This window comes from Miscanthus floridulus, chromosome 6 (assembly GCF_019320115.1).
Source record: "Miscanthus floridulus cultivar M001 chromosome 6, ASM1932011v1, whole genome shotgun sequence".
NCBI classification, from domain to species: domain Eukaryota; kingdom Viridiplantae; phylum Streptophyta; class Magnoliopsida; order Poales; family Poaceae; genus Miscanthus; species Miscanthus floridulus.
Genome location: NC_089585.1, coordinates 30,247,015 through 30,274,619, shown reverse-complemented (window position 1 = coordinate 30,274,619; position 27,605 = coordinate 30,247,015). Strand labels below are relative to the sequence as shown.

At 46.6% G+C, this 27,605-nt stretch overlaps 1 protein-coding gene and 1 pseudogene across 1 annotated transcript; one reads left to right on the top strand and one right to left on the bottom strand.

The window, feature by feature from the left end:
• Positions 1–11,069: 11,069 nt before the first annotated feature.
• Positions 11,070–15,555, bottom strand: LOC136457995 (T-complex protein 1 subunit beta-like). Its single transcript, XM_066458007.1, has 10 exons — positions 15,378–15,555; positions 14,811–14,876; positions 14,587–14,698; positions 14,145–14,273; positions 13,617–13,688; positions 13,231–13,346; positions 12,976–13,052; positions 12,002–12,487; positions 11,589–11,904; positions 11,070–11,503 (listed from the first exon to the last, which is right to left on the bottom strand). The coding sequence occupies exons 1-10, from the start codon at positions 15,432–15,434 to the stop codon at positions 11,357–11,359; spliced, it is 1,578 nt and encodes a 525-aa protein (XP_066314104.1). The 5' UTR covers positions 15,435–15,555; the 3' UTR covers positions 11,070–11,356.
• Positions 15,556–16,516: 961 nt separating this feature from the next.
• LOC136457994 (probable transcription factor At3g04930) lies at positions 16,517–18,801 on the top strand (annotated as a pseudogene).
• The last annotated feature ends 8,804 nt before the right edge of the window (positions 18,802–27,605 follow it).

Here is a 27,605-nt window from a genome sequence, read left to right as displayed (position 1 = left end):
TGGTTTCAAGCTGCACTTGGTGAGTCTTTTTAGCACTCACCGGATTGCTCCAGTAGTCATCGGAGAGGTTTTCACCAGAGCTATATCTCATAGTGCACTGACACAGGCAGATTTCCAGCGCAATCACGTTAACTTCCTGTGCTCACTAGAGATGAGGCACCGGAGCTTGGCAACAGTGCCAACTGGGAACACGAGTTTTTCAAATGCGCTCACCGGATCTTCGGTCCACTAGGCATGTTTTAGCTCACTTTAGCCGATGTACTGACCTGGAGCTGTCTGGTGCTACACCAGACAACTCATCGGCAAGTGAACAGTACAACGATTAGTTTTTCAATCATGTTGGAATTCGGCCATTGGGAGCTCTCAGGTGCACCAGTGGAGCTATCCGGTACACCACCAAGCTATCTAGTGCACACGTTTTTATTGCTACAAAGTGGCAACAACTAGTTTGGGTTGTGGCCCTATAAATAGACCCTGTGGCCGACCAAGGCCACTCTCTTGGAACCCCTTGTTGATGCTTATACCCTTGAGAGTTTGAGCAACACACTCTACTCACTTTGCTAACTAAAGATCACATTTGTGACAGATTGAGAGTGTTATAATGCATCTGGTGGCTCTGATCGAGTTGATTGTGAGGGGTCTTGTACTCACCCGGCGGGAGATTCACAAAGGGCAACTCTAGTGGAATCATAGAGGCTAGTTGGAGTGTCTTGATTGGTTGCCTTCTTGAGGCACCCACGTTGAGGGTCAAGCTTGAAAAGCTTGCTTAGCTCGCGAAGCAACAATCGAAGGACTTGCCTCAACAAGGGCGTAGGTTACCAGGAAGCAATCAAACCTCGAGGATAAACCATTGTTCTCTCACTTGCCCGTGTGGTTTACTTCTCTACACTTGCAATTTACATTCATATACTTGTGCTTGTGTAGTTGTAGTTGCAGTTGCTTGTATAGCTTGTAGCAGTAGCCTCTCTAGTTGAGTAGAGTAGTTTTCCTATGTAGCTCAACTAGTTGTAGTTGCTAGCCTCTAGTTTGTTTGAGTGCTCTAGCAGTAGTGTTAACCTTTCCACTACAATTGTTTAGGAAGCTTGTTTGTGGTGAAAAGGCTAGGCAAGTAGTGGCTATTAGGATTGTCTCCCAGCTACACTGAGGGGCCCTACTTCATCTCGGGGCATGCGGTGGCTCCGCAGTGGGGGAGGAGCCAGCCTAAGGGGCCTGACATGCAGCCTCGAGGTAAGGGCTGGTCGGTGGCAGGGGGCAGTCGAGATCTAAGTCTGAGTCATCAGAGATGATCTCGTTCTCCTAACGGCAGAGTTTGGTCCGACTTGTGGATGCACGCCCAGGGTAGAAGGGGTAATGTAAGGGAAGTGGGAGGATGGAGCGGATGTGATGCTAGTGACGTCGGGGGAGGGGGAATGGGAAAGGTGGAGGGACAGGCTGGGTGGTTGTTGGCGCCGAGGTGGCTTTCGGCATGTTGAGAGAGGGAGAGGGGGAGCGACTCTTCGTCCATATATACTCTTTCCTTAGCATCCTCACTTCGCTAGTTTTTCCTGTATGTAAATCTATTTGAAATCATACTTTTCTCACCCAGACTCTAAATTAGATGTTTTATATATACATCTCGATTGTCTCAATAAGAGAAACGTAAGAGTGAAGTTCATTCCGCAATTCAACAAAGTTGAAAAAACACAACAGTGGAGTCCATTGTGCAATTCAACGAAGTTACAAAACCTGCTGGATCGGCATTTGAAAACCGGCCAGACGGTTTTTCCATGCAAACCTGAGTTTTTTAGGCGAATTCTAGATGCCAACAGATGGTAAATTGTGTAATCGAACACCTGACACGACTTGCAAATTGAACCGCCACGCCTACACCCCGGCTAGATCAATAGTACTGTAGTATCCTACGACTGGGAAGGACCGGCCACCTTCGCGTAGACGGACGACGCGCAGACCAACGCGAGCCACGCCCCTCCGATGCCGAAGCCGCCGTTGGACGCCGGCGCCACCACCTGCTCCACCGCGAACGTCGTGGCCTCCCCGCCTGCGCTCGGCGCGTCGTCCCTGGACAGCCCCCGCGGTACGTGCGGCGGCAGTGACACCGGCAGCTCCTCGTAGCCGTCGTCGTCGGCGCAGTCCGCGCGCAGCGGCGGCGCCGGGCCGGGCAGGCACCACGCCGTTCGCCAGCACATTGCTGTGCGCCGGACAACCAGGCAGTTTGCAGATTCGTTCGGGCGCTCTGGAAACGCTAGCTGCAAGTACGTGGAAAGCATGTGGCTACGTGATTTGATTACGTGAAGGGGACGAGAGAAATCAAAGCGTGCACAGATGATTATAATATCGTCTGCGAAGCACAGTTGGAATCGGACTCAAGTACTAGTGCAAGCACGAATCTAATTCGACCAATACATACAGGAAACAGTGGGGTCTCTTCTCTCTTGTACTCGGATTTGGTTTAGCAGTCTTGATATCAATCTGCACATCTCTGATTGGCGTATTTCCTCTTTTTTTCAAGCACATATTGTCAAGCCAAAAGTGCTCCACATAACTTTGCTAATTCTATAAACACATGTGACGTCAAGATGAGAACAATCTACTCATTTTGTTTCACATTACTTCAATTCATCATATATTAAAGTTATCTAACTTTGACCAAATTTATAAAAAAATATAGGGTCTACAACATCAAATTAGCTTTATTAAATCGGACTTGCTAGCACCCGGACGTTCGATCCGGAGCGCCAGCGTCGGACGGTACCCGTGCAACAAGTGAGTGAGCGCCCCCTACCATGTTAGACTTACGAGCGAGCGCCTCAGCAGCGGGCACTACCTGAAACGTGAAATTTGCCGAGTGTTTTTATATTTGCCGAGTGTATTAATTCGGGCACTCACCAAACAAGTTCTTTGCCGAGTGCTGCGCTGAAAACACTCGGCAAAACGGGGGTTTGCCGAGTGTAAAAAAAACACTCGGCAAAGAGGGGGTTTGCCGAGTGTTTTCTTTTTTCACTTGGCGAAATAAATAAAATCTTTTTTTCTGAAAAGTTTGCCGAGTGCCCAGATCTAGGACACTCGGCGAAAGAAATAAAATCTTTTTTTCTGAAATAGAAGGAGAAGAAAAAAATTTAAAAAAAAGTTTGCCGAGTGTCCAGATCTAGGACACTCGGCAAACGGAAAAAAATCTTTTTTTTTCTAAAATAGAAGGAGAAGAAAAAAAATTAAAAAAAAAGTTTGGCGAGTGCCCAGATCTAGGACACTCGGCAAACGAAAAAAATCCCGTACTTATCCCCCAGCGCCCCTCCCCTCGCGAGCACCCCGCCCCTCTCCCCTCCCTAGCGCCCCTCCCGTCCGCTCCCGAGCGCCACTCCCCTCCCCAGCGCCCCTCCCGTCCTCGATCCGAGCCTCTCCCTGCCGTCGCCGCCTGCCGGCCCCCGCTGGCGCCCCACCCCTCCCTTCTTCTTCTCCGGCGCTCCCTCCCCTTCTTCTTCCCCGGCGCTCCCTCTCCCGGCCGGATCCGACCCTCCCTCCCCTTCTTCTTCCCCGGCCCTCCCCTCCTGGACCCGGGCCTCTCCCTGTCGCCGCCGTCGGCCGGCCCCCCTCCCCTCCCTTCTTCTTCCCCGGCGCTCCCTCCCCTTCTTCTTCCCCGGCCCTCCCTTTCCCGGCCGGATCTGGCCTTCCCTCCCCTTCTTCCCCGGACCTCCCTCTACCGGTCGGATCCGGACCTCCCTCTCCTTCTTCTTCCCTGGCCCTCCCTCTCCCGGTCGGATCCGGCCCTCCCTCCCCTTCTTCTTCCCTGGCCCTCCCTCTCCCGGATCAGGCGGCGACGTGGTGGTGGGCGGCTGTGGTGGTGGTGGTGGCAGTGGCGGCGGCAGCAGGAGGCTTTGGTGGTGGTGGTGGTGGTGGCCGGCTGTGGTGGTGCTGGTGGCCGGCGGCTGTGGTGGTGGTGGTCGGCGACGTGGTGGTGGTGGCCGACGGCTTGTTGTTTTTTTTGTTTTTTTTTGAAAAAAAATGTTTGCCGAGTGTTTTTTACCCACTCGGCAACGCCTTTGCCGAGTGCGCGACAAAAAACACTCGGCTAACTAGCGTTTGCCAATAAATCGTTACCTGAGTGTCTTGCCGAGTGTTTTTGAGGCTTCGCCGAGTGTCTCTGGCACTCGGCAAAGCTCCTGTACCCGTGCAACAAGTGAGTGAGCGCCCCCTACCCGTGTTAGACTTACGAGCGAGTGCCTCAGCAGTGGGTCCGCGCCATCCCGAACGTCGACCGCACCGCCAGACTGCACGCGGGGGTCCGCTCGTGCCCCCTCCCTCTTCCCACGTGCATCCCCATGTACAATATCCCGATCTACTTTTGAAACATTCATATGCAACACTTGCAACGTACAAAAGAAGACAAATGAAACACTTGAAACATGCCTCTTAAACACTTGCAAAAACACATAAAACCCACTTAAGCCATCGCAAATATTATGCAACATCCATATAAAAGACTTGGAACATATGTGTGAAACAAATGCAACATCCAGATAAAGATTTTTATTTTATTTTTAACATTTTTTGTAAACTAATTTGAAATCTAACACTGTTTAAATTTTATTTCCAAAACTAACACTTTTGACCGCGTCTATTTTCCTGACGCGGACAAAACTTCTATGCCGTGCTATGCACTGGTGGTGCGACAAGAGGCATGACATGACGACGACAGGATCGCTGTCGATGACGTGCAGGCTAGGCTCTGCCGCGCCACCGATCATGAAATCGACGAGGCACCAGCACCAGCCCCCTGGCCCCGGCCTAGCTAGCTTGGTTACTTGTGCAAGTGCAAGCGTCAGGGTCACCACTAGCACTCTAACAGGTTCATCCGTCGCATAGCAGTTTGCCGTGTGTGTGAATTTACACAACCACTCACCAAGCAGTGTACTACCTGGCTTTGGTTTTCCAAGGAGCATCTGATTTGAATCGGGTAAAGCCTGCACACTGCAGCAGAAGGCAGCAGCGCGGTGGAGTGCACTAGCATCTCTCCTCTCACCGCTCACCAAGCAGCAGCATCTCTCCTCTCTCACATTTCTCTCACCTCTCTCTCCCCTCGCGTCACTTAACAGGGGATTTTATCATACTTTCAAAATGCAATATCTCACAAACCAAAAATCTGTTTTATAAATCGTTTAAAGATTATTGCTGGAAATAATGTGCCAAACAAAATGAGATTCAACAAGAATACGTTTTAACAAAGTTTTCAAATGTGGGGCCCATGTGCAACTTTTTTTAGTGTAAAAATATAGTCAATATGGGTTTTGTTTTATAAATTTAATTGCAAGGGATATTATAGTACACACAGATCACAAAAATGATAAACTGCTTAGAAGATATGGCCATTCAAATTTTCATAAATTACAAATGTTGAAGCAGTGTAGCTCCCTATGGCTGCAGGTGCAGTTGATGGCAACCAGATGGAGGCCTAGACGTGCCATGTTTTCAAACCGTGCTTTTTGCATGTCGTCACGTGCACTTTTTTTTATTGTGGTGAGGCTGCATACTTAAACCTTGGGTTGGGAAACACAATAGCTTGAGTGCATCTAATCCTCTGTATGCCTCAATTGTGCTTGCCCCGATGGATCAACGGATCATAGTGCTTGAGTGCTACGGAGTACACAAGTGATTGAGGAGGTGTACATACACAAAGAAGAGATTGAGGAGCTCTCCAGCGGGCTTGTTGCAGTAGCCCAGCCCGGCAAACCCGACCAAGCCCGAAAATACCAAACCCAACGGCCCGTGCATCTTTTTTGGACTTTGGACCAGAGCGGGCTAAGCTGAAAAAGGGGAGTTGTTTTGGGCCTAGAAAAATCCTGTCCACGACCATCCTACGGGTAAAATTGGTTAGACTCAGACTGCCCACACATTTTCTACAGTGGAAAAACTATACTATAGGGAATGGATCTATGGTCTAGTGATAGGATAGTCTAGTGGGATGCTACCCACCAAAGTTTAAACCCAGGTATTCATACCTTTTTTAAAAAAATTCTAAAAACAAGTAGGGTACACGCATACGTGAGAACACACTGTCCAACCAGCATAGATTGAGAGTTGTGCACGCACCTGCACTCACTGGGTTTCAAACCTGCATGATGATGATCTTGTTGGCCCCGTTCGATTATCACCAGCCGGTAATAAATCTCGTGGCTCACATCAAGGCTTGTATAGATTACCTCTAAATTCTAAGTTTTTTTACTTTCTCTTCATCATATCAATTTTTGGACACATACATGGAGCATTAAATGTAAATAAAAAATAATTAATTACATAATTTGGTTGTAAATCACGAGACGAATCTTTTGAGTCTAGTTAGTCCATAATCGAACAAAATTTATCAAATATAAATAAAACATACTACAATAGTCCAGATTATAAAAATTTACAATCTAATCAAGGCCCAAAGCAGCCCCGGCCGGCTGGCCGACGATCCCAATTCGAGCGATTGATCGAAGCTTCACGATCACGTAGAGTCGTAGACTAATAAAGCAGCTAGCTGCCTCACCCAGCGGGCTAGCTACGCTACGCGACGCTCCAGCTCGCCGTCCGGCACGGGGCCTCCCTAGACTCGACCCGCCGTCACATCGCCCGGCCGCCACATGTGCGTACACGGCACACACACAGCAAACTACTATGCGACAGATGAACCTGTTAGAGTGCCAGTGGTGACCCTGACGCTTGCACTTGCACAAGTAAGGCCCTGTTTGGTTACCCCTCCTAAAACCTTTAGGAGCTAAAATCTAGATAGAATCTGTCTAAAGAACCAAACACCCCCTTCTAAAACCTCCTAAAAGTTTTAGGAGGCTGGTTTTTCTTTAGGAGCTCCACCCCCTCCTAAAACCTCCTAAAGTTCTTCCTGGACCCCCACTACCCCTCATTTATTGCCCCCTCCTCCTCTCTCTCTCCTAAAGAAGGGTAAAAGTGTCTTTGTTCAACAACATTTATTGCTTTTAGTCAATTTTAGGAGGTGCAACCAAACACTCTTTTAGAAGGTTTTAGAATGCTGCCTAAAACTTTTAGGAACTAAAGTTTTAGGAGCTCGGAACCAAACAGGGCCTAACTTAGCTAGCTAGGCCGGGGCATGGGGGCTGGTGCTGGTGCTGGTGCCTCGTCGTTTCATGATGGCGGCATCTTCGGTGATACTGCCGCGTCAGATCATCCTCTCCTTGCCGCGCTATACGCCGTGGCGCGTCACTGTCGCGTCAAGATCAGTGGCGCGACAGACCCTGTCACGTCATCGGTCAGCAACCCGGTCGTCGCCACGTCATGCCTCTTGCCGCGCCACCATGCATGGCGCGGCACAGGCGTTTCACCGCGCCAGAAAAATAGGCGCGACCAAAAGTGTTAATTTTGGAAATAAAATTTAAATAGTATTAGATTTCAAATTGGTTTACAAAAAGTGTTAAAAATAAAAAAAATCCAGATAAACACACTTACAACATATGTATGAAAAAATAGATGAAACATTGAGAACAAACGCTTACAACATACGTATATAACCATTGCAGCATATGCAATATCCCGGTTTACTTTTGCAACATCCGTACGAAATACTTGAAATATACATCTGAAACAACTGAAATATTTGAAACATAGGCTTGCAGCATGTTTGAAAAATGTCCTGAAACATTTAAAACACAGCGTCGCCGAAGACCATGGCCTACCTGGTGGGAACTACAGTTGCGCAAGCCTCCCCTTCCTGCCGACGCCGCAAGGTGGATGGGGGCGCAGGCGCAGTTGCAAGCGCAAGCCTCCCTAGGTGCAGGCGTAGGCCTCCCCTGTCTCCCCTTCCGCGACGGGCGAGGTGGATGGCGGCGCGGCGCTAGATGGTGGCGCTCCCGATCTCATGTTGGCGCGAGCTGTCGCCGCTCCGGTGGAGAAGGCTGTAGCGGGTCTGGCGCGAGCTGTCGCTGCTCCGGTGAAGAAGGCGGCCGGTGAGCTGGAGAAGGCCGCGGCGAGCTGGAGACATAGTGGAGAGGGAGGAAGGCAGGCGGCCGGGAGGCGTGATGGAGAGGGAGGAAGGTAGGCGACTGCGCTCGAGCATGGTGGAGTTGCTGGGAGTCGGGTCCCTAACCGCCGTGGAGAACCAAGGCGGCACAGCGAAGGGCGGTGATTTTTTTTTTTTCTGAAGAATGGAAACAACAGGCTACGGTTAGGGGCGAACGGACGAGGTGCTACGACTGTTGGGCTGATGTTGCGACCCGCGAACGGGAGCGTCTGGATGAGCGGACACCCTCACCATAGCATTTCCGTTATTAAATTCTCCATATATCACATTTATTTGAGCATATTTGATGCTAATATATTTTTTATAGAAAACTTAGTCAAGGAGAAAGGATTTGACTTAAGACAAAGCCACAAAGGTAAAGTAGCATCGGTTTGCAGTTTCGCAACAGGTATCAACATTGATTCTACACACCTCACACACAAACCCGTGCTGGTCTGCATATAGTAGCAAAACAAAAAAGGCAAGTAGTTCTTCACTCAACATGGCGATATGATGCATAAAATACGTATCATACAAAGGGAAATACAAGTATATCCTCGACTGAATCAAACAAACCACATAATTTGATAGGGAGAGTAGCAGTGGCCTGAACCTTGTTGATGCTATTCAGTCTTGCGTTCAGGTTTGTCGTAAGCAGCTATATTCTGAGGTTCGCACTCCGGGCTGAAGGACCGCACAAGCAGGGCTGATGTAAAGCTCATTGAGATCGCTCCGCATGACGCCCACCTGAGGCTCCTTGGGACTGTTATTTTCGGACCTGTACAATATACGCATGGGTCAGGCAGCACAAAGGTTTAACCTCTGATTCTCTCGAAGCACACTGAGGAAGTGAGGAGACAACAAACAAGCTTTATCGGCTGCTACAATGCATTGAATGGCAGAACAAAAATACTTAAAAGCAGGTGATTAGATGGATCGGAGTCATGACCGTAATGAAGGCGGCACAGCACCCAGAAAGCAAGGGCGCCACCAGTGGAGAAGATGCCAGCAGTCTGACTCATCAACCGCGAGCAAGGCTTTGACTCGGGCCGCATCACCTCCCCTTCTGACCATCCCAATGCATTCCGGAGTGCCATCCCTATCCTGAGCTTCTTTGGTGCACAGATTCAGCTTCTCTGCTGGATTTGACAATTGTTCTGACTCTGGAGCACCTTTCAACACTTTCTTCCCTGAGAAAAGTACTGAAGGAACAGAACCTGTCTTTAACAACAGAAGTCTGAAAGGATCACGAAACGATCACAATACACTAACTCATGTATTGTGTCATTTACTGAACATATTTTGCTATATACCTAGAGAAAATTCTAAAAGAATCAATTGATTTGCAAAAACAAATCCACAAAATAACATCTGAACCCATTTCATTCCAAGGGAAAGAAAAGAGAGGAATTGAGGAAAGCTTGGTTCAAAGACAGTGAAAGTTCTATCAATCATTTGTTCTACAGATTTTATTAAGGAGACAGGATCAGGTTGGCAAGTCCAAAGTTGACAGCTTTCAATCTCCAGTGGTGATGCTTGATTAAGAAAATATGAATAGCAATTGACAAGCACTGATCGTACCAGTTCTCCAAGCAGAAAACAGATATGTGGGCAATATGCTACCTCCTAATTACAATAGGTATCAGTGAGTAACATCGAGACATTATGCAGCAAAATACACAGGCTAATGTTCAAAACGCATCAAACAAAAGCAGCATGTAAATGTCGTGCTGATCTAAATGCTGAATATATTGGAACTAAAACCACAAATTGCCAAACTGGACTAGCAATTTTGAGCATCCCAATCTGGATAGTTACAAAACTAGCAATTTTGACTGCCGATCAAGGGAATTCCCATTTTCTTTGCACCTTTCAGTTCGAACTGTTTCAAACTCTTTGAATGTTGCATGTTAACCCCCTATGCTGCCAATTTGTCTTCTATACACGAGTTCTTTCTGCCTCGGCATTTTGTTTGAGCACCTAGTGTGCAAAAGGAACGCCAATGTTCAGTGGTGCTCATTCAGGGCTTCAGGCATTGTTTCAAACACCTTATGGGCAAGATTGGTGCGGCAGTTTTAGCAGCAAAATGGATTACTAGACCAAACAGCGAACTGTGATTGCAAGGAACAATCTATGCACGGGTAGACGGGCATATATTTAGATGGAGCAACAGGTGAACAGAAGCTCTACCTGTTGAATGATCCGGTAACTGGGCGTGCCCCCGCCCGCACTTCGCTTCACCTCCGCGATCGTCGCCTGAAAGACCACCGGACAGGCTGGAGACGCCGACTTGATGACTCTCTCGCCGCCCGCGTGCAGTGCAGGCTGTTGGTGGCTCTACCGACCACACGCAGCCTGATTAGCGCAGTTTTCGCTTGTGCCTGTGGTGTGCGGCGGCGGCAGCTGAATGGAAGATCGGCCACCGAGTTACCGATCGCGACGCCAGATATGTCCAGTTAATACCAAGTGGTTCACAGTATACTCCGTATATTATACTCCAATCCGTCCCAAAATAAATCAACTTCTGAAATTCTCCTAAGACAAACTTCTTAAATTTAACCAAATTTTATAACAACTAATATTTGTAACAGAAAACTAGTGTAGTTAGAAACATTCAGGTCATAGATGTTACCATTCTTTTATAATTGCAAATACCTTTTAGTAAGTATGACATTTATTCTGTACAGTAGCAATTAATAATGTAAAGAGGAATTGACGGTCAAAGTATTAAAGAAAACTTCCTTTAAATCTTGGACACCTATACGCAAGTTTCGACAGAGAATTATGGCCATGTCATGCCACATACGTATATGAAGAGTGTCTTCTGGTAACACTAACACCGTAACACGTGACCATCGAAGGTAAATTGCCACCCTGGCCTGACACTCAAAAGTCAAAACCAACACCAGAAGTAGCAACCACGTCACAGAAACAAAGACAAGCTCAGACTGTTCGTTCGGCTATGGCTTTCATAAACGATCGTAAATTTCCAGCCGAAACAGTATTTTTCTCTCACACAAACTAGCCAGCAGTACTTCTTTACGAACCAGCAACGATACGAACCAGCCATCCGAACATGCTTGGAATCTTACGTCAAAAAGAGGAATAGAAAAAACATGTAGAGGCAGATTGGCACAAGCATATCGTACGACGTACTTAGCTACCAAATGGTACAGCATGGGAATCTAGAACACAAGCCGAAGGTTGATTGTTTCAACTAAATAACAAGTCCCAGTTTCTTAGGGGCCAAAAACACTCGAAATCTGACCAACTTGAACGTCCCTGAACCATAATACCCCTCAAAACTAGGGTAACAAGCGCCCCCACTACATCAAGACACAGCGTGTCTAATCACATCCTATCCTCTCTTCTGCGCGGGGCACAGGTTATGATCTCATCGACCCTGAGGATCATCTCTGCGGCCTCTGTCGCAGACAGAAGGATGGCCTGCTTCACCTTGAACGACTCTTGAATCCCCAGCTTTTGCATGTCCCCAACCTGCGGACCACACAATTTGACTAGTATCAGATTCTGTAATAGATAATTTGTTATGAATGGAGAACTCTTGTCTTTGTGAACTTACTGTGCCTGTGATGACATCAATTCCAGCAGTGCAGTTCTCTTTGTGGTGCTCAGCTCGGAGCTGAGAGATCAACTCAGCACTATCCAAACCAGCGTTGTCAGCTATGATTGTTGGGATGGCTTGCAGAGCACGCGAGAAAGCATCAATAGCATGAGATTTCTTCCCAGGGGTCTTCCTTGCAAGTTCATCTACTTCTCTGGCCATCACCATCTCAGGCCATCCGCCTCCAAACAAGACACGGGTATCATTTACTGTCTGGGACAGCACACACAAGGCATCATGCAAGGACCTCTCAGCCTCATCAAGTACATGCTCACTGCAGGGATGCAAAAGCAAATCAATTTATGTTAAGTTGAAATGCATAAATGGAACAAAGTAGTCCTACATGATACGTAGTTAAAAATAAGACATACCTAGCCCCCCTTAGGACAATGGTGCAAGCCTGCCCCATTGCAACCCCAGAGAAATGAATTAGCCTGTCCTCCCCAATCATAATCTCTTCAATGACCTTGCAGTGACCAAGCTTAACAGACTCTGGGTTATCAAAAGTTGATGCGATCTCACCACCAGTAACAAGAGCTAACCGTTCAATTCCCTCAAAGTCAGCATGCTCAATTGCAAGTATGCCAGCGTCAGCAAAGAGTTCCTCAGGGAAGTTATAGATTAACTGTCTGTTGACGAAACAGTTGATTCCGTGAGCTATGATCTTTTGGACTTTCTCTCTCATTTTCTGCTTCTCAGCAGCTTCGATATCTGCAACTTTAGACATTGAATCCACCCGGACCCGTGCTCCATATATCTTAACTTTATCTGTGTCCATAGCAGTGTTTGCAACCAAAATTTTGGCATTCTCAATGTGCTTTGGCTGCCCAATGCCAATTTTCTTGTCAAGAATGAACCTATATATAGAAACAAGCAAATAAAAAAGATATTAGGATCATTTTCTGTTGGGAACCATTACATAGATGCCTGCAAGAACTACTTTGAAACTACTACCTGATTAGAAACTATTAGATTAAAGACTATCAATGATGAGATTAACACAAGTCATGAAACACTTTCCCAAAATATAATTAATGAAAGAACATGCAGTTGATAGAAAAAATGGCACATGTTTGATTAAGGACTAGTTAAGTAGCCAAAATGTCAAATCGATATTCCTACTTTAGTTGGCTGGTAAATGAGCAATTGATCATTTAGAAAATGTAGCGTTAATGCTAACTGGTTAGATTATTGATAAAAAACAGAAATTAATTGAATTGGGCACTTAGGTTGGACTAATTAATTGACAGAAAGAAAGAACTTAGTGCTAGGTGAGAGAATTTGCATGCAGCCCAGTGCTGTGTGGTCAAAAGAATCAATTGACAATTTTTCCATAAATACATACCCTTCGTCCAAAAAGGAATCCTTAAGAGATCCTCCAGGTTTCTTCAGAATTTGAATAGATTCCAAGTTGGTGCTACCCTGCCACCATTCAGATAGAAACCACAAACCAGTCAAATACTATAACATCATCGAATAACAACACGACTGAGTAGCTATGAAGTATGAACCATACTTTTTCAAGAGTTAAAATTCTACAAATAAAGATATCAGAGTTTAACGTAAATGATAACCAACTTTCATTAAACTATTTGTATACCTTAAGCCTCAAGACAGCATCAACCGCAAGTTCAGCAAAGTACTCCTTGTCTTGGGAAAGTATTTTTGAACTAAGAGTAGTCATAGCAATATTCATGAGATCAGTTCTGAACTTATCTGCAGAAGAAGGAAAAGGATATTGTCATGAGATTGATGAGCATGATGGCATATTCCTGAGAGAATCCATGAGATGCAAGAGGAAGTGAATTTGAATTTATATGAGATTGAATATTAGTTCAACATAAGAAAATCTCAATGACATCAAATCCTACGTGCTATGCAAAATACATATATATTGTTCAGGAAAATAATGGCTCAAATAAGCCGGTGTCTTAAAAATACTGAAAATTTATGCTTTCTAACCATGAGATTGGGAAAATAATTCACCTGTATTTTCTTTGTTGTCCATGGTCTTTTGTAGCAAAGTATCTCTGGCACACTCGAGAGCCATTCTGTACCCTAAAATTTACAAAATGAATTAACCATTGGAGTCATTGAATTTCGCCATAAAGAACAATGGTTGCAGTTTTGCAGCAGTGCTCTAGAATGCATACTAGTAGTGCTCCAGAATACATACTAGTTAGCTTGGTAAAAAACAGGCAACCCAAGACAGATTAGAATCAGAACATCAGTGCACTGCCTATACATTATTATTACTAAAAAAATTGGTAGATTAATCTGAAAACATGAATTGTAAAAAAAGGAAGCCACATCTCAAATTTTGAATGGCTTAACAGCAGAATCCATCCTTAGACGGTTAGACCTTGTATTGTATGCCTGATCTATTTGATTTGTTACTATGGGATTGATCCAAGCAAGACCAAGTAACATGACCTGCTACAATAACTACCAAACTTTCCGATGTGAAGGATGGAAAAGCATACTATTAACCAGAACATATTCAGCAAGTAATACCTGCAATAATAGTCATCGGATGAATTTTCAAGTTAATTAACTTCTCAGCCTCCCTCAAAAGTTCTCCAGCTAGAACAACGACAGAAGTTGTCCCATCACCAACTTCATCATCTTGAACTTTCGATATGTCTAACAATCATTAAGGAGTAACTGGCTTTTTTTCATTAGTAAAAAAAAAAGTTGTACAAAAGAGGGGCCCAATGAGGTCACAAGTAGAATATGAAATTTAAGATCAATACCATGAAAGATCAAGAGAAATTATAAAACCTCAACCCCACCTAGGGATGCAAGTTCTACTTGTTTTGGGTCATTGGGTGGACCCAAAACTTGCTGAAATGGCATGCCACGTAACTATTATTATTATTTTGGGGGGGGGGGGGGGGGTCCTATTACCACCTTGCCAACACTATTGTCAAGCAGTAATCAAAATGACAAAGGATACCAACAAGGACCTTTGCAGCAGCATTGTCAATGTGAAGCGACTTCAGAATGGTAGCCCCATCATTTGTAACAGTAACATTACGCCCTCTGCCAGTTGATTGCAGGATCTTGTCCTACATAGACAAAAGAAATGGCACTTGCAAATTTTCAAAATGAAAAACTGCTATCACTCATGTAAAGTGCAGGGTTTCTCTGTAAGACAAACGATATGTTTCAAAAGCATACCATTCCTTTTGGTCCCAATGTGGTCTTCACCAAATCTGAGATTGCCATGGCCCCAACAAACGATGCCTGCAACGACATGGCGTTAGCAAATACTGCCTCCGTTCAGATGAATCAGAAGGTCCACAGATCAAAGTGTCATTCGTTGTGAGCCCCCAGCCCCCCCAACTCTCACACACACTATTCATTTTACAACCTAAAGTGTAAACCGTTTCAGTGTATTCCTTGCCCTCACCTAAGTTTCTTTTCAGTAAAAAAGATCATTCAATAAAAGTAAGCCGTTACTCCCAAATGAGTAGCAGGCAAGCACGGAACTATACCCATTCAGTCATTCACGGAACACCCGCTGAAAGTAACCGCAAAGAGTAGTGAAGCAGTTGCGCCAGCAAAGCACCCGAAGAGAACAGCAACCAAAATATCCAGAAAGACTGGCGCCAGCGCTACTAAGATTTCTGGTTTGATAACTCCCACAGATCACGCCATCACTAAAGCTGGGAAGCGCCGCAGAACGAAACAACGAAATCTAACCTAACAAAGAAACCGCGCGGATCAGAGAGACGGCAGTCTTACCATCCTGGCGAGCTCGCCCTTCTCTTCGCGGGCATCATCCTTGAGCATCCTCTCCATCTACACGCAGGGGGTTGGAGCTCACTTGGAACGACCGGTGGTGCTATGTAGATGTGGTCGGGAGAGAAAAGCAGCCGATCCCCGAGCGGGCGGCGGCGGCGTTGGGGTTAAGCCGACGGGTGTGGATGGAGATGCCCCTGCTTCTGGAATCAAATACCTAGAGTATTCCGTGGGCTGGGCCGGCGGTAGCGGTTTCATGGGCTGAATTGATAGGGGGTTTTTTTTTTTTTGAGAAAGCTGAATTGATATGCCCGCTTCCCCGGCCCGCACTCCCTTCGCCGGCTCGCCCAGCGCTCCAGTCCGCCAGTCAGCTGTCGCCCTCCCTCTCTCTCTCTCTCTCTCGCGGACGCGGAGTGCCGTGGCGGCGAGTCCCTCGCGGCGCTCGGCCCTCGGCGGCGGGCTTCGGCCCTGCTCCCGCGTCCGGCAGCTGCCGGCAGCCGGCGCCGCTGGGCACACAGCACGCGCATGCCTACCAGGGGACTCGGGAGGCTAGCTGCTGCTGCTTGCTGGAATATGTACATGTTCCGATGTTTTACATATTCTGTACAAGGCTAGGTGCCGCTTGCTAGTACTTTCTTAGCTACATTTTATTAAAATTATATATATATATATATATATATATGTAATCTGCTTTTTTAATTTAGCATGTTCTGAACTGCTGTTCTTTGTTGATCTGTTGTAATATTTTTGGGTTTCGAATAATCCATCGGGTTTCAGGATTTGCGGGTTTTGGTTTCGGAGATGATTTTCACCCGAGCATTTCAGTTCGGGTTTCAGGTTTTGGATGTCCAGAGACTTCGTCCGATCCAAATCCGTCCCGTTGCCATCCTTAGCCGGCAGGGCGGCACGTACAAACGTCGAGCGGGAGTGGCGAGCTAGCGACGGCAGCCTCCTAGCGAACCGGCGGTGTCGGCGTATTTGTAACTTGCGAGTGAATTGGCAAAGGGTTACGGCCTTACGGGTCCGTTTGCTGGAGCTCCGACTCAAGCCAAAACAACTTCAGTTGTGAATTCATCCGTGGAGTAAATTCACTAAGGGAGCTGAAGCACCTTTTTTTTTTTTTTTTACCGTTTGGTAAAACAGTTTATCTAGGTAGATAAAAGGATAAAATGATCATGTTACCCTTTTTCTTTTTTTTTCCTATTTTGTTCCTTTATTATATTTTCCTCTCTCTATTTGATTTCAGTTAGTACATTGCCTTATCCGTTCGCTTACGAGGACCACATATCCATCCGTCCCCTGCCTCGCCCTTTCCATGTTCGTATCTCTCTGTTTCTTCCATTCGAGTGCGAGCGGCCGAGCCATGGGGCCTGAGGGGCATCGCCGGCGTGCGCAGCGGCGGCACACGAGCGGCCAGGGAGCTGACCCGTCCGGCGCCGCGGAGGAGCTGTGCGCATGAGCGGCGGAGGGAGCCGCGCCGGCCTCGTCCGCGCCGTCGTCGTCGTCTCGCGCCACCAACGCCTAGCGCCGCCGTCGTCCGCGCCCGCCGTCGTCGTCTCACACGGCCGCACCGCGCCGGGGCAAACAAGGAACAAGGAAGGGAGCCACGCTGGACCTGCGCGTCACTTGCCTGTTGTCCCCGGGCAATGCTCGTCTATGACTAACGAACAGATCGGACCCACCTAGCAGTGAAAGAAGGACGAGCCAAAACAACCGCAGCCCGGCGGCGGCGGGCAACGCCTCGTGGCCTCGTGCCACGCAGCAGCTGGACCCAGTCCTATCCGGTAACCGATTCCAACCAAACCCCTCTCCATCCATTCCCGACCCCAGACCCAACCCAGCCATGGCCGACGACGACCCCCACGACGCCGCGGCCTCCTCCTCCGCCGGCGGCGACGAAGACGACGAGGGCACCGACACCGACGCCTCCAACTCCGACCTCGCCAATCCCCAGGGCCAGGATCCTCTACCCTTCCCCGACGCAGCTTCGGTCCCACCTCACCCTCTCGCTCCCGCCCCCGAGCCCGCCGGCGCAATTCCGCCGCCGCAGCCGCAGCCGCAGGGTCCGGCCGCGGACGACTCGCGACGGCTGTTCCAGCGGCTGTGGACGGACGACGGAGGAGCTCCTCATCCTGCGCGGCTTCCTCGACTTCACGGCGCGCCGGGGCACCACGTTCGCGTCGCACCAGTACGACACGGGCCCCTTCTACGAGGAGATCCGCCGCCGCCTCTCCTTCGACTTCACCAAGAGCCAGCTCATCGAGAAGCTGCGCCGCCTCAAGAAGAAGTACCGCGTCTGCGCCGCGCGCGTCGCGGCGCAGGGCGCCGCGTTCGCGTTCCGGAGCGCGCACGAGGGCGCCATCTACGACGTCGCGCGGCACATCTGGCGCCCCGCGTTCAGGCGCGGCGAAGGCGGCGGCGCGGCCGACGCCTCCGACGAGGACGACATCAACCCCGTAGCCGCCGCTGCGATGGAGGTTGGCGGCGGCGGCGGGAACGCGTCCACGCCCACGCCCACGGCGAGGGGCAGGGGAGGCCGGCGCGTCCGGAGGAGGACGGCGCAAGAGCTGGAGGCCCCCGCATTGCCAGCCACGTCCGCGCTTGATGCTAACTGATGCGGCTGAGGACCGGCTTGTTGTTGCTATCGAGAATTTAGCGCCGGCAATTGCACCGCCACCTCCTTTGCAAGTGCCAACTGTATCACCAGCGGCGGCGACCCCTTCGCCCATGCCAGTGAGCACCGGTGGCGCCACCGAGGAGGCTATCAGGAGTATCATGTCACCGTTACTGAAGGAGTTCATCAGCTCTGTCACCGTCGCTGGGAAGACTGGATTCGGATTGGGGCTTGGCACAGGATTCGGCGGCATTGGTGGCTTCGACATTCTTGGTCTTCGGTTTAGGGGTTGCTGGCCCAAATCCTGGAACGCCCAGTGATGATAAGTGGAGGCAGCAGCAAATTCTGGAGCTTGAGGTTTATCTAAAGAGGATTGAGCTTGTGCGGGAACAGGTTACCGCTGCTTTACAAGACCTCAGGTCATCAGAAGGTTGATTGACGATCTTCTTCCAGTAGTTCTTTTTGTTAGAGCCTGTCTCGTAGATTGCCTTATTTTCTCAGGACTTCAGGAGAGTTGCTCGTTACAAACATTCTAATTGTACTTGATTTAAGTTAGGTGCTTGTAGTTGTCATAAGATTAGAGGCTGAAAAGATTGTTTTGTAGATGGACTCACGATGAAGGTTGTTATTTACTTGCTACCTGCTTCATTGTTAGACATGTTTAGTCTCTCTTTTGATAGAAATTGAGCGCATAGGTTGCCATGCTAACCTCGTATTTTTTTCATGGGTAAGTTTGAGTTACTTTTTATCATTTTTGTATTGAGTAATCCTGATAAGGCTGGTAGTCCTACATTCGTAGTACTAGCTGAGTGAGCAACATCAAGAGAATGAAGTAACGGATGATCTTCTATTTATCGGGAAGAAAGTACTCTCTGACTATTGAATCAGTACACCTGGTTTTATTAAGTTCACTTCACTGGATGTTACTAATATCTGCTTTGGTGGTGGTTGGTTTTATTTTGCTTGAAATACACCTGGAAGGTGACAGTGAGATGCTTTGGCTGTTGCTGTTGGTGTTTGATGATGCTTTTAGCTCTCGTTCTTCTTTGGTGACCAAAGTATGTACTGTTTTCATTAACCCGCTTAAAGACATTACTTTTTTTTCTAGGCCTTTCAGGATTGGTATAGGCTTCGTCATGGTTTCTTTTTGTCCTCTTTCCCTCTTTTGGTGAACATCCAGCTTACCATTTTTTCCTCGGAAAAGGCAATGAGACGCTGAGACGCAATTGGTTTTCTTGTACAACATTTGTGAACTCTTGCATATTTGCATTTAAGGTCGTTCTTATGACCGATCTGATTCATTAGGCCAGTTGAAGAGCTCACAGTTCCGTTGTAAGCGATCCTTTATTGCTTTCATTCTTGACTCTTTGAAAAGGAAGAAGAGACACATTCGTTTTCGGATACACTCACAATCAAGCCACAACAATGATGAATACTGACCTAATCAAGCATCCCGGTGTTTCAAGTTTTGTCAGTGCTAGCGCCGGTCATTCGGATGCCCGTGTTGCACTCCCGCTCCCGGCCCGGGCCAGCACGCACCCGCCCCGAGCCTGCAATTCGCGCGCCCACACGGGGCCCGCACCGGCAGACCACTCGCAGGGACCGCTCGCGCCCCCTCTGCTTCTCACGCGCATTGCAACATGTGCAACATCTGATCTACTTTTACAACATCCAGATAAAACACTTGCAACATACGTTCGAAACAGCTGAAACACTTGCATCATACGTCTGAAACACTTGCAAAACACCAGAAAAACTTGAAAACATGTGTGTAGCTATTGCAAAAATATACAAACATCAAGATGAAACAGTTGCAACATAATATGAAAACACTTGAAACAATTGCATATATATGCAACATCCCGATCTAGTTTTGCAACACCCAAATGAAACACTTGCAATATACGTCTGAAACAGGTGAAACATTAGAAACATACACTTAAAACATACGTGTATAGCCCATTTGCAACACGTGCAAAATCCCGATCTAGTTTTGCAACATTCTTATGAAACACTTAACGTACCTTTAAAACATCTGAAACATTTAAAATATACTTTTGCAACATGCACCTATCGATACGGGACCCACGGGATACCCCACAAGAAAGGAAGAAGATCTAGTCTAACTAGGATTTCTTTTCCTGTAATCTTAGTAGTAGTATTATTCTGTAATCCTACTAGGAACCTTATTGTAAACCGACTAGGACTCTGGCCTCCTGACTATATAAAGGAGGGTGGAGTTCCTGGAGAGACGACATCTAACGCAACACAACACTTTACAATCAATCCAACGCAAAAGCTAACGTCGACTGGACGTAGGGCTATTACTCGATCATGGTCGAGGACCCGAACCAGGATAAATCGACTGTCTCTTGCGTTTACCGTCGAGTTTTGCATACGCTGAAGCCCGAATAAACTGCCCCGGGTACCTCCATGGCAGGCTATCGGTGGTGAAACATCGACAGCTGGCGCGCCAGGTAGGGGCTTTTGGCGAAACTGCATCCGAGAGCTCGACGGACCTCGACAACATGATCTTCTCGACGGGATCAACCTTCATTTTCGGTTCATGGATCTGCGAGGCAGATGATGATGGCAAGCTCCAAAGTCGTCTTCTTGAAGATTCGGATCACCATGAAGACCTTTTTATTTTGGCGACTACGACGGATCAACTCGCCGGAAGATTCGCGCAGCTCGTGATGACCGATTCAACTCAGATTTCGTTGCTTTGCGCATCCAACTCAAACTCAGGCTCCGCATCCGAGACGGAGTCCTACCCGAGTTCTTTCGAGAGGCCAAGTTCTTTTTCGACAGGGTTCTAGAATGCGGTTTCGGCCTATCAAAAATACAACTCGTAGTACACTCAGAATCCTTTCAAGAAGTCGAGTCATTTTTCGTTCGAACTCCACAAAATGGCAAAATCTTATCAGGCACGGCCCAAAAGATCCCTCGATCCGGTGCTTAGAATGCCACTGAAAGGAGCTCAGGAAGGCCTGGTATTGACTATAACATCTCAAAACTGCATCGTCCACTGGCCAGGTTCTGTTCTTGAGGATAGCGGAACCCAACTAGTCGGCACGACAATGACAGTGATTCTACCCTACCAAGAAGGAGACTCGATCTGCGACCTTGAAGCCTCTACTAAAGTTGTCAGCGACTCCGACAGTATGGAAACCAACGCCGATAATAGAACAATTCACGCACGAGAAGTATTCATGGTTCGTCGTCCTCAATCATCATTGGTCCCCCTAGAAGCACCCGACATCAAGTCATCGGATGAATCTGAATCCAACATATCACCCTTTATCTAGGGGCACGATGGTGAGACCGAGAATCAGAAGCAAGCTAGAGAAAGAAGAAACAAATTGAAATAAGGACACCAACGCCATGCTAGGCAGCGCAAGGAAGCTTGGATCAAATATGAGTCAGATCTGGCCGAGTAAAATAGAAGAAAATCAGAATAAGAAGTCAAAAAAAGACGCGTGGTGAATACACCCTACAATAGGATCTGAGAAGCACTAGAAGAACTCAAAGCGACCTCACTTCCTGGTGAAAAACAGGAACAACTCCGGGACCTTCTCCGGTCAACAGCCCTAAAGGTACACGACGGAGAGACCCGCTCAAGACTACCTGCCAGGTCAACGTCTCATAGACAAGAAGATCAAAATCAAAGGAAGTCTGCTTTCGAGAGACTCGGATCATGTGGAAGTCACAACAGAGAAAGTAGAAGGGACCATAGTCAAAACTACCGAGTCGAACAACCAAGAAAGACCAAAAGCAAAGTACCAATTCAGACAGCCCCGCAGAACTACTCTCACCAAGACAATAGTTGGCTAGAAGGAGGTGCTGAATCAGAATACACAGAAGCCAGAACACACGATAGATTCTCCTGTTTTGCAAACAGACTTGCTTCAATATGGCTACCTCACAAGTTCAAGCCATCCAACCACTCTAAATATGATGGCAAGATCGAACCAAGGCAGTGGCTCAGGATTTACTCGCAGTCGATTGAACTAGCCGGAGGAGACGATGATATCAAGACCTTATTTTTTCCCATGGCGCTAGAAACCATGCCTCTCCAATGGTTCGACAAATTAAATCTAGGGTCAATCAGAAATTGGGAGGATTTGCAAAGAGTTTTCTATGGAAATTTCACGGGTATCATTACGCACCCCATCACCCACGCAGAATTAAAAGGACTCAAGCAGAAAGGAGGCGAAACTCTCAGAAATTACTATCGACAATTTGGCAAACTACGTGCTCAAGTACATGACATCACCAAACGAGAAGTAATCGAAGCTTTCTCTCACGGAATTATGGCTAGGTGGCAATTTCAGGACTTCTGCAAAGAAAACTCGAGAAATAATAAAGAATTCAGACGCACAGTAGAAAAGATAATTACTAAAGAGGAGAAGACACGAGAAAGGTTCCCGGATAGAAACAACCAAGACAACCTGGACAAGCGAAATCATCGAAACATCAGACATTAGGAAAGAAAACATGGACCAGACAACACCGTAACGGTGGCTGATAAATCAAGGAAGTTTTCCAAACCTAGAGGGTATGACGACATTGAAAACATGCGTTGCATCTTGCATCCTAAAGGAAATCATACCACCAAAAATTGCTACACCTTCAACGAGCAATACACAAGAAAAGATAATAAGGTAAACACTAAAGAAGACAATCAGGAAAAAGATGAAGACAACCCAAAGACAAGGGATTCCAAAAATCCAGAGGGACGGTAGTAGTAATCTTCGCTGGGGCCTCAGATTCCAGAAGCAAACATTAAGAAAAGCTAGCTCTACGAACTATCATGGCAGCAGAGCCGGCTACTCCAAGATATCTCAATTGGTCACAGTATCCAATCCAGTTTTCAAGAGAAGACCAATGGACTAGCATAGGAAACGTAGGCCACTACCCACTGGTTCTAGATCCAACTATCACCGGTATGACTGTCACAAAAGTACTAATCGATGGGGGAGCGAGACTCAACATCATTTTTTCAGAAACACTAAGGAAGATGGGACTACAACTCGCCGGGATGATTACACCAACGAGCACCCCTTTTATGGGATAGTACCTGGCAAGGCAGCCATGCCACTTGGACAAATCACTCTACCGGTTACTTTTAGAACTCCCTCAAACTACCGAACAGAATTCATTAAGTTTGAAGTTGCAGACTTCGATTCATCATATCACGTGATCCTCGGACGCCCAGCACTAGCAAAATTCATGGCGATACCGCATTACCCATACCTATTGCTTAAGATGCCAGGGCCTAACAGAGTCCTTTCCCTTCAAAGTGATTTGAAGCGTGCTTTTGACTGCGATGTTCAGGCAATTCAAATTGCAGCAAAAGTACAAACCGCCAATGGTAGAAAAGAAATAGCCACTATTGCCACAGAAATGAGCCTAGAAGAACTAGAGATACCGGCTAAAAAGCCCAGCATCCTCGCACCACCAAAAGAAGCTGACGTCAAGCAAATCGACTTGGGCACCGGGGATCCCTCCAAGACGGCAACCATCAGCGCCCACCTCTCGGCAAAATAGGAACTCGTGCTCACCGGCTTTCTTCACGACAACAAAGATATCTTCGCTTGGAAGCCGGCCGACATGCCAGATGTCCCAAGAGAGTTGGCTGAGCACAAAATTGATATCAATGAAGGCTCCAAGCCTATGAAGCAACGGCTATGATGATTCTCACCCGACAAGAAGGCATCAATTAAAAAAGAAATCACAAAGTTAATGGCAGCCGGATTCATTAGAGAAATCCTTCATCCAGATTGACTAGCAAATCCAGTTCTAGTACAAAAAAAGAATATGGACGAATGGCGCATGTGCGTCGACTACACAGATCTCAATAAACACTGCCCGAAAAATCCATTCGAGCTACAACGCATTGATCAAATAGTTGATTCAACAGCAGGATCTGCCCTATTATCCTTTCTTGATTGCTATTCTGGATATCACCAGATCACATTAAAGGAACAAGACCAGAGCAAGACATCTTTCATCACTCCGTTCGGTGCCTATTGCTACAAGACCATGTCGTTTGGACTCAATAACGCTGGTGCCACATACCAAAGAGCTATCCAAAAGTGCATTGGTGATCAGATCGGCGAAAACATAGAGGCATACATGGATGACATAGTAGTAAAAACAAAGAACCCAGACACACTAATTGAAGACTTAAAGCAAACCTTTGAAAACCTGAAAAGGTGGAGGTGGAAATTGAACCTAAACAAGTATGTATTCGGAGTTCCTTCAGGACAACTACTTGGATTCTTGGTCAGTCACCATGGAATCAAAGCCAGCGCTAAGCAAATTTGAGCCATAATAGAAATGGGCCCTCCTCGAAGTGTCAAAGATGTGCAGAAACTAACAGACTGCATGGCGGCCCTCAATCGTTTCATATCAAGACTCAGTGAAAAAGGGTTACCTTTCTTTAAACTACTAAAGAAGACAGACAAGTTCTAGTGGACAGAAGAAGCCAATGAAGCTTTCAAAAGACTTAAGGCATACCTCACCTCCTCGCCCATTCTCACACCTCCAAAGAAAAATAAAGATATGATGCTGTACATTGCGGCAACTTCTACTGTGATCAGCACAGCAATAGTCATAGAAAGAGAAGAAGAAGTGTGCGTATATAAAGTACAACGCCCTGTATACTACATCAGCGAAGTACTATCAGAATCAAAAATCCAGTACCTGCATGTGCAAAAACTACTCTACGCCCTCCTGATCACTTCACGCAAGCTTCGCCACTATTTTGAAAGCTACAAGATTACCGTGGTGACAGATTTCCCACTCGGAGACATCCTACACAATAGAGACGCAACAGGGCGCATATCTAAGTGGGCAGTTGAACTTGGTGCTCTCAATATTGATTTCACCCCAAGGAAGGCAATTAAATCTCAAGCCCTTGCCGATTTTATTGCCGAGTGGACAAAAATTCAACAACCTATGTCAAATACCATCCTTGACCATTGGAAGATGTACTTTGATGGATCACTCAAGCTAGGCGGAGCCAGTATAGGCGTTCTCTTTATCTCTCCAGACAGAAAGCAACTCAAGTATGTCCTTCAGATATTATGGCAAGCTACAAACAATGAAGCAGAATACAAAGCCCTCATCCACGGACTCCGAGTGGCAATTACCCTTGGAATCAAGCAATTACTCATATATGGCGATTCGGCGGTAGTTGTCAACCAAGTCAACAAAGATTGGGACTGCACCAAAGAAAACATGGGCGTTTACTGTACTAAAATATGAAAACTAGAAAAACATTTTCAAGGATTGGAAATTCGACATGTCCTGTGCGACTCTAATATTGCAGCAGACGTCCTCGCCAAGCTTGGGTCTGACAGGGCAAAGGTACCACCCGGTGTATTCATAGAAGAGTTATCAGCTCCCTCTATCAAACAACCTGGTAAGATAACCCCTGAACTCCTAGCTAAAGGCTCCCAGATTTTGGTAATCACCACCTCATGGACCTAGGGTTTTATCGATTACATCAAAGAGAATAAGTTGCCAATAGATAAAGCGGAGGCTACCCAAGTTGTTCGCAGAAGCAAGAACTACGTCCTAGTAGGGGACAAGCTGTACAAAAGAGCCGCATCATCAGGAGTACTCCTAAAATGTGTCTCGTTCAAAAAAGACAAAGACATCTTAGAAGAAATACACTCAGGTTGCTGTGGAAATCATGCCGCTTCAAGAACACTAGTCGGCAAAGCATTCCGAACCGGATTCTACTGGCCAACCGCTTTGAAAGACGTAGAAGAACTCGTCAGAAAATGCAAAGGTTATCAAATGTTCACAAGACAAGCTCATGTACTAGCTCACAATCTGATCTACATCCCTCCCGCTTGGCCTTTCTCCTACTGAGGGCTAGATCAAGTAGGACCTCTCAAGAAAGCAAAGGGTGGTTTCGAGTACATCTTTGTAGCAATTGACAAGTTCACCAAGTGGATTGAATACAAACCACTCGCAAAATACATCACAACCAAAGCAGTCAAGTTCATCCAAGACATTATGCACCGCTTTGGCATGCCCAATCGAATCATCATAGATTTGGGTTCTCCCTTTATAGCTACATAATTCCAAAGTTGGGCATGGGATTGCGGTTTCAGCATAGATTACGCATCAGTCGCACATCCAGAAGCTAACGGACAGGTAGAAAGGGCTAATAGACTCATACTAGCAGGATTAAAACCAAGATTGTACGAAGAACTAGTGGACTATGGATCCAAATGGATTGAAGAATTACCCAGAGCAGTATGGGGGCTACGGATTCAAATAAGCAGAGCCACCGGATACTCACCTTTCTTCCTTATTTATGGATCAGAAGCAGTACTACCTGCTGACTTGATCTAGACATCACCAATGATAGAACAATATGACGAAGGAGAAGCAGAACACATTCGGAGATTAGAACTCGATAGTATGGAAGAAGTCAGAGTAAATGCTACCCTTTAATCAGCCAGATACCTCCAAGGTTTAAGACGCCACTAAAACAAGAATACCCAACCTCGATCACTCCAAATCAGAGATCTAGTACTAAGAAGAATACAAAAAACTGACGGACGCTATAAACTACTCAGTCCATGGGAAGGTCCTTTTATTGTCACAAAAGTCACCAGACCAGGCACGTACAAGTTGATAACTGAAGATGGAAAAGAAGTCAACAATACATGGCACATCAGCCAACTAAGAAGATTCTACACATAAAAACAACGCAAGGAAGAACATATATACAAGCCACAAGAGATCAACGTTCACGATCAATAAAGATGGTGTTCCTCGACAACATATGTTTTATTATGGCTTTCCCCCAGTTGTTTTCACTAAGCATGTAAACGTTCATGATCAATAAAGTTGGTGTTCCTCGACAAACAGATGTATTATTATGACTTTTCCTGAGTTGTTTTCACTAAACACACCGGCTGAGAGCAAAAAAGCTGAAAAGATGCTTGAGCCTGCCGATGAGGGTAGCTAATAAGCTAACACCCGATTCAAAAAGCAAAATAGCTGAAATTACACCTGAGCATACCGGCTGAGAGCAAAAAAGCTGAAAAGATGCTTGAGCCCGCCGATGAGGGTAGCTAATAAGCTAACACCCGATCAAAAAAGCAAAATGGCTGAAATTATGCCTGAGCATACCGGTTGAGAGCAAAAAAGCTAAAAAGATGCTTGAGCCCGCCGATGAGGGTAGCTAATAAGCTAACACCCGATCCAAAAAGCAAAATGACTAAAATTATGCCTGAGCATACCGGCTGAGAGCAAAAGAGATGAAAAGATGCTTGAGTCCGCCGATGAGGATAGCTAATAAGCTAACACCTGAACCGATCCTAAGATGTTTTTACAACCAGGTAAAGAGCCAGATGCTGGCCACATCTCGAGTTAAGCAAAAAGCTAAAAAGAAGAAGCTGAAGATGCTTGAGATCGTTGGTCCTAAGTCTTTTTAGTACTAACAAGAATGAAAAGGTTGTAAAGACAAAGATCTACTTACCCCGAGTTGTTTACACGACAGCCAGACAAGCACTCGACAAATCAAGAAAGTTTGTCAAGACAACGATCTATAAATACCGAGTTGTTTACATGGCGCAGACGAAAGCCAG